Source organism: Mesitornis unicolor, unplaced genomic scaffold (assembly GCF_000695765.1).
Source record: "Mesitornis unicolor isolate BGI_N332 unplaced genomic scaffold, ASM69576v1 scaffold10538, whole genome shotgun sequence".
In the NCBI taxonomy this organism is placed as follows: domain Eukaryota; kingdom Metazoa; phylum Chordata; class Aves; order Mesitornithiformes; family Mesitornithidae; genus Mesitornis; species Mesitornis unicolor.
Window position 1 is genome coordinate 1,367 of NW_010199780.1, and position 7,905 is coordinate 9,271.

The following is a 7,905-nucleotide window of genomic DNA, read 5'->3' on the forward strand; positions in this document are numbered from 1 at the left end:
GAAGACTGGAGAGGGCGTCTGTGTGCTGTGGTTTTCTTGTAGCGTTGCACTTTTTCGAGTTGACTTGCGTTGTAACCACCGGTGGTGATAGGAACTGAACTCCCCTGAGCTCTGCAGAGCAAACAGCTCCATGCGCTGCAGGTATCAGACACCAGGCTTTCTTGGTAAACACAATGGAGCCAAACTGAAATGTTGTTTCAAAAACTAAATTCAACTCAAATGTGTTTTTTTAGCAATCAAAGTTTCAACACATTGCTGTAATGAAACCGGAAACTTGCAGCTGAAACTTCCAGTGCTGTCAGGAAATACCTGAGCGTTCTTCTTCTTTCATGTTCTAAAGCAAAGCTGGGAGGAAAGCTTTCTCTTCTCTTACGTTTTAATACTTATACAGCCACTCACTGCCGTATCACAAGGATGGTGAGGGCTCTGGAGAACAAGCCTGATGAGGAGCGGCTGAGGGAACTGGGCTTGTTTAGCCTGGAGAAGAGAAGGCTGAGGGGAGACCTCATCACCACCTACAACTGCCTCAAGGGAGCTTGTAGAGAGGTGGGTGCTGGTCTCTTCTCCCAGGTGATGGGGGATAGAACAAGGGGAAACGGCACCAAGCTGTGCCAAGGGAGGTTCAGGTTAGAGATAAGGAGGAAGTTCTTTACTGAGAGGGTCGTCAGAAGCTGGCACAGGCTGCCCAGGGAGGTGGTGGAGTCACCATCCCTGGATGGATTTAAAGAGCGAGTAGATGAGGTACTTAAGGATATGGTTTAGTGGGTAGACAGGAACGGTTGGACGTGATGATCTCAGAGGTCTTTTCCAACCAAGCGATTCTGTGATTGTGTGATCACAATGATGGAGTTAAAAAAATAAGCAGAGCACAACTTTCAAATACCAAATACAGGGCTTGCTTTGTTTGGTTCTTTTGCAAGATGATGTTGCAGACAAATTGCTACTAAAAGAATTTTGTCTTGTAGGCATATGTTGCTGGAAGAGCTATAAAACCTCATCATACCTTGGCAAATGCTTTCCTTGAGAGACTCTTTCTTTATGTCTTATGTAGGTTTGTGGGCTCATTGGGTACCATCATTATAAAATGCAAAGATCTGCGAATTATCCAGCTGGATATACCTGGCATGGAGGAGTGCTTAAACATCGCTAGCTCTATTGAGGTAAGAATTCATAATGAGAAATAACTCCTGTGTTCTCAGACCTCAACCTTCAGAGCTGTTTTTCCAGGTATTAAAGTTTTAATCGCTGTTTGTCGTGTCATGTACCTTTGGGTGGCTTAAGTTTGCATCACAAATATTAGAGGAAAACACTGTTTGCTGTGGTTTTTTGGAACAAAGTAGCCATTTGAATGAATTAAGCCACTGTTTGTTTCTCTCACCCACACAGGCACTTTCCACCTTGGATTCTGTCACTCTCATGTATCCCTTCTTCTACCGGCCCATGTTTGAAATTGTTGAAGATGGCTGGTGCTCCTTTCTGCCTGACCAAGAATTCGAGCTCCTCAGTTCAGTGGTAAGTTGGATTTTAAAGATTTGCATTGGGATGTGTTTGTGCAAGCAGTTTGTGAAGTATTTCACCCAGTGGAAATCCTAGATGGAAACAATAGCTGTGCCGTGCCTGGCTGGAAAGGGAGCGTTGTTCAAATATTCACTCTGTAAACATCAGGCATTTCAGTGTGTTAAATATTGGGTTTCACCTTCTACAAATGGAGTTCTGAGGTCTATTTAATAGTTACCTGGGACAACAGGAAGGTAGGCAATGTTCTTGTCTTTTGTGGGTGGAACCCTTTTATTGCAAGGACAAAAGCAAAGCCTTTGGCATGGGTTTGTTCTAGTTAATGTCTGAAGTGGAACGGGAGGAATCTTTGCCAACCCCTTAATCGAAGTGAGGTTGTTTTAGAGAAATTGTTAAGGATTTCATAGCTTTCTGGGAAGATGAGACTAGTCACCGATACCCAGTTTGAAATAACTCTTCACTCCAGTCTGTGCTGGGGAAGCACTGGGAGTGTTCAGACAGCAGGGAATTTCCAGTTGTATTCTTTTGGGTGGCATGAGCACTTATTGGTGGTGGTTTTGTACCTGCAGTGTAGGATTTGTTCTTGTGGCATTGCCTGTGGCATCTGTTGTTCGGACTTCATTTTAAGATGCTGGATTTGATGTAGTGGGAGCTGGTCCTACTGCAGGCCTTTACCTGTTTTAATAGGTCCAGGTCTTTGTTTCACATTAAATAAGTGCACTTGCTGCATCATCTTGGGTTTCTGAGGCCACATCCATTAGTACAGCACCAAAGAACATAGATTCTTTTATCTGCAACCCAGCTTGTCTGCAGCATGTATCGCTTCCTGTTTATGACTAACACTAAATACAATTAGCCTGACCAGATTCAGATGATGAAATCACTAGAAAATTAAAGGAGTTTAGGGATCTTCCTATTTTTGTCTCATAATTGGAGTACTCACATGTCCCATCTTCATATGCTATGAAAAAAAACCGATAAATTGACCTGTTATAATAACTGGCACCACAGTTTTGGTTTTGATCTCAGCTGGGGAAGTCAGACCTGTGATCAGAGCGTTCTGCTGTTTGGAGGCAAAGCAGCAGATGCTTTCCCAGCTCAGCAGAGGAAGTTTGCAGGCGTTTCAATGAGAATCAGGAGGGAAAAAGCTGAAGTGCTACCTGGTGAGAAGGGAGGAGTGTGAGAGCAGGATTGCAGGCAGCAGAAGGAAACCCCTCAGAGCTCAGGGGAAGGTTGCAGGGGCTGATTCTGCTTCTGTTCACGTTTTGCTCTCTACGTGTAGCTGAAATCCCTTTAGATTTCAGGGATCAAGTCACTTCTGATGGCTGTATTTACCAGCATGATACAGGTGCTGCTGTGGATCCATTGATATTCTGGTTTTTTTTTTTCCTTTCAGAGGTTTATTTGTGAATCTGTTGGCTTTCTGAACATATGCTCCTTGGAAAGCTTACATTTAATAACATAATTACTTCATAGTGCTACATTTCAAGGGCAGTAATTCGTTTCTTTACACTGTGTTTGTCTAACAGCTGCTGATTCATTCTTGGCTTTTAACCCAAAACTTCAGATGTAATTCCTTTCTTTAAAGAAACGGTTACAAAAGCCATCTTCAAATGATTTACACTTCCTGAACAACAGATAAATACATACATTGTTGACCAAATTTTTCTTGCTCTGTAATTAAACTTTCTTATATGACAGGCTAGAACAAGTAAACGGCTGATTTATTTTTCTCCTCTAAGTCAAATGACCGGAATTCAGAGGGTTACCTCCCTCTGTTAAATCATCCTTCTGCATCTGCTGTGCTTTACCTTCCCCAATATGGTAACAACTTGTTAAAAGCTGCCTTTCACCCACACTGCTGCTCTAGTAATGCATTAATTCCACATTTGTCTGTGACAAGAGAGTTTTAAAACTCTGACGCGTTCTAAAATGGCAAAGTAAAACTATAAAAGCTAAGATGGAAAAAAGAAAGTCAGGTAATACATTAAAAACTTACATGATAAATTATTATTACACGGGATAATAACATGGATATATCTGTTTATCTTGGCGTATGTTGTGCCAAAAGTGCTTCTCTCCCAGCACGTAAACTCCCTGTGGGATTTCACTCTTGCATTGATCTGACAAAGTGTCATCTAGCTTTGCCCCTAGACTGTGATAGCAAACACTCAGGCACTGCCCCTGCAGCTAAAAGTCATGGCAAAAAACTCCACAGTGCCTGCAGGTGCCAAATTACTGTGAGACGGGGCTCTAAAGATACTATAGACAATTATATGCATGGAGTAAAATATGCACAGGATAGTTAGTGTTTGCTTATCCAGCTTTTGGTTGTGTGTGTTGTGTTTTTGCTTGAATTATTGGATAGTAAATGAGATCTGGATTGGTTACAGGTAAGTGGAATGTGTGTAAAAAGTAGTGTTGTTCACTGTACTGCTGCATAACCAGCGAGTGCCTGAATGGAATTAAGAGTATATGCAAGAGGTTTCATCATTTCTGAGCTGTTGGAGAGGAGTTTCTCTTCTGCCAAAGTCCACAACTGCAGTAGACTGCAAACCATAACTCTGGAAATTCAGTTTCTTCTTTCAAGTGAAGAGGCCATGAGAGGTTTGTACACTAACAGTATAATTAACATGAGGGTATTTCATTGCCACAAAATTGCCTTTCTTTTTTCTCTCCTTTTTCCCCCCTCTATTCCATTTTTCTGTAGGAAAGAGCTCAGGGTTCTGGACAGTTCAGCTGTGCTTTGTATTCTGTCCTGGAGCTTCTTAAAGCTGAATTTTCTAGTTTTGTGCTCACTTTGCAATGGTGTGGACAGCCCATGGTTTTTTTTGCTTTTATCAGACAAGCATCAATCTTTGCCTGCATCTGTTGTTACGCTTCTCGTCCACGCAAAATCTGTTACTAACAGGGCTTGTTGCTTTCTGCCCACTCCTTAGGAATGGCCTCTGTCATTGTTGCTTTGCAGGATCCTTCAAGGGCCGTGCTGGTTTCTTGACTTTAATTTTAAAGCTGATTAGTAGAGCTCGAGTCGTTTCATGTTTTGTGGAAAATTATTCTCCTAGCAGTTAAGTTCTGGGAGGAAGAACAGCTGTTGTTTTAGGTAACATTTGAAAAATCAATATCTTTGATTACTGAGAGAAGAGAAGAAAAGAAATGTAAGAGTTAATCCTGCACTGTGTTTAAGAAAATAGTTCTGCTTTCTTTTTTCCTTTGGAGTCTTCTCCTCCCATTTCTGTTCATCCCCCACTCCTTTGCTGCTTCTTAATTCTGCCTTAACTGGAATTCTTTTTTTAAAGTTCAGATCTCTTGCAAGGAGAAGTAAATGTTAACACTGCACTTTGAGTTTCACACAGCATATTTACCTGGTGATGCCTGAAGATGAGGTCCATCTCTCCTCTCTCCCTGCAGTCCTTACCGCTTCCTGCATCTGCTGCTGCACGTGGTCGAGTTGCTGTAACCTCGCTTTTCCAGTCAGCAATGGCAGTTGTGACTTCCAAACTGCAGATGTACCCCAAGCAAACCCCAAACTGTTGGGCTTTGCTATCATCTGATTCACGTTGGAGTGTATTGTAGCAGTCCAAAGCTGGCGTTGCAGAGGTTAACTGGATCTCTGCAGAAGCAGCTATGCTACCCAAGATAAATGGTGCTAATTGCTGCTCCCTTCCTCCTCCCCATGTAACAGTAAATTGTTACTGGATGACATAACAGTATCGTCTGTCTCCTGTTATAAACGGTGAGGAGAGGAGGTTATGGGCAGCGTTAAATTACCGGATCGGGAGATAAATCGTGTTGATGCTCCTCCATTCCTTTTCATACTGGGGATATCGGTGACAGCCAGTCTCTCAAAAGGCATACCACAGGGTTCTGATTTTGCCTTTTCTACATCCCATATGGCAGTAAGGTATTTTATCTTCTATATCCATGGGCTTTTTTTCCTTTAAACAAATTGTACACCATCAGATGAAATCTGTTGTAATTTCACATAGACACCCCCAAAAGCTATTAAAAATATCATTGTTGGCACATTGGGAGATCACATCTCCCTTATGTGATCCAGACCTTTTTTTATCCCTGCCTATGACGTGATTGCCGGAGGCAATTTAACTTTGCATCTGGGAGAACCTCTGCTTTTTATAAAACGTAGATGTTTGAGGCTCCTGAATAATGAGATAAGCTTACAGCACGGATGGCGCAAGACTGGGTAGGCTGCTGAATGCAGGCAGCAGTTGCTGTTAGTGATGGTAACACACACAACGTGTACCTTTCCCAGCTTCTTTTTCTTAGGCTGCCACCAAAAGGGACAATTTTGCTGTCTCCTACGCCACACATCCCATGCCTTGGATCTGCTGATGGTGAAACGGTGTTGGCAATCGGATCAGCTTGTTCATCTGATGGAAAGACTTCACTGCCAGAAAACCTTTCCTAATTTTCCATCAGGCCAGGGAGGCAGTCAGATTGGTTCATATAACCATGTACCAGTCAGGAGGGGGAAGGCAAGAGGTAGTCAGCTCCTGGAAGAAAGGAAAGACTGAAAGACATACAATTCTGATGAGAGCTATGCAATTAATAAGCTAACTTTCCTGAAAAAACATGGGGTTTTGTGTATTCTGTTGCTACATAATTTAACCCTAGTGCTCTTCTCTTACTTTCTGTGGTAGCTGCTTTATCCTCTTTTTGTCTAGCAGAAACTTTTCGAGCACAACCGAGCAGAGTTTTTATTGGCATCTGTGTGAGGTCTCTGTGTGCTGTGGTGGTACGCAAAAGCTGCCCAGTCTGTACCAAAAACTCGGCTGAGGAGTTACTTTAGGTTTTGTTTGCTGTCTCACTCCTGTGCCATTTCCGTGTATACGGAGAAAATAGGAGAAAAAGGAAGAAAAAAGGACTTTGATATAAGCTGCCTGTTCTCCTTTAAAAGGTTTTCTTGTTTCATTTTAACATCTTCATGTCTGGAGCTTTCTACAGGCAAATTTGACTGCCGTTCTGCTGCTACTTTTAAGATATTAATGCTGCTGTTAAAACATGTACAGGCTTCTGGGTCATATTTCCCACCAAGGCTTCTTCCAGCAGGTTTTTTTTGGCCATAAGGAATACAGGATAAGGATGCACTGACTGAAGAGGCAGCCCAGCCACGCCACCATCCTGTTATTGAGGACCATGAGCTCAGTTCCTTACTAAACTTTGAGAAAGGTTTTGCTGTGTGCCCATGGGAAAGATACGTGCCTCATGGCTTTTTGATGTACCTGGACGGTGTCCTTACTGCAGGAGACAGTGCTGTGCAGACTTGGGATGGAGGGAAAGTGCTTTAGGGGCACCAGGGGGCTATGTGTCTGCTCAGCAAGGCCCACCAGGCAAACAAGGCACTGGGCTGACGTAGCTCCCCTCTTCCCAGATCTGCCAGGTTTGGGTCTTGTTCGTTTGGGTATCTGCACAGCGTGCACGTGTGCTCTGTGCTGCATCTCGATCTGGTTGCACAAATTTGACACTGGGAAAAGATCTGACAGACCACTAGAGAGAATCACAGGCTGTTTTCTTGACCTTTTTTGCTGGTGTTTTTTTTTAACCTTTAGGTATCCTGATTTTCTGAAGTAGTCCAAATTTTCTATACTAAGCCAACCTGTAAGAAAGGCTACCATTGCAGCCGTTATAAACAACAACTTTAGTGCGACACACTGGCACAGGTTGCCCAGGGAAGTTGCGGATGCCTCCTCTCTGGAAGCGTTCAAGGCCAGCTTGGACAGGACTTGGAGCAACCTGGTCTAGTGGGAGAGGCCCCTGCCCATGGCAAGGGGATTGGACCAGATGATCTTTAAGGTCCCTTCCAACCTAAACCATTCTATGATACCAACCCAGAAGCAGAAAGCCCTCCATGAAGGCTGGACTTGTCCGAGGCTGCAGTCAAGGCAGTGTCAGCTCTTCCAGCCTGGACCTCATTAAGTGAGGCCTCTTCGTCAGTGAGGCCGTTCGTTGACCTTTGGTTTTGCCTGAGATGGGGCCAAGTTTTGCATCCAATCCTGGGTATCAGATAGCCTGAGCTCTCATGCCAAGCGCTTGAGGGTGCAGGGTGCCAGCATTCAGCATTTCTTTCACAAGTGCTTGGCTGTTGGAAGTTGAGAAATTATGTAATGGGGGTTCATGACGAGACCTTTGTGCTTGGGCGCTGAACTGGTTCCAGGAGGTGCTTTTGGAGGAGCAGCTGTAGTGGTTTACATAACGCAGAGCCCCTGGAAGAGAACCAAGCTGGAAATGTTAAATCGTGATTTTTAACTTCAGAGCAGCTTCATCTCCTGGAGTTGGTGGATATTCTCGCCTTTCCTGGCCACCTTTGTCCTGTGGACAGTGTTACTGACAGAGGTTTGAGTCTGCTACCTGCATCTAAATCCACTTTCT

The 7,905-nt window shown here is 43.6% G+C and overlaps 1 protein-coding gene across 1 annotated transcript in view; it reads left to right on the plus strand.

Annotated features, from left to right (window-relative positions):
• Positions 1 to 1,051: 1,051 nt before the first annotated feature.
• The window catches only part of MTMR9 (myotubularin related protein 9), a gene marked incomplete at its 5' end in the record, with an annotated part of 18,689 nt that continues 11,835 nt past the window's right edge, over positions 1,052 to 7,905 (plus strand). Inside the window, 2 exons of the mRNA XM_010189551.1 lie at positions 1,052 to 1,160; positions 1,387 to 1,512. Of these exons, the coding sequence (XP_010187853.1) occupies positions 1,052 to 1,160; positions 1,387 to 1,512 (235 nt within the window). The remainder of the gene's footprint in view (positions 1,161 to 1,386; positions 1,513 to 7,905) is intronic.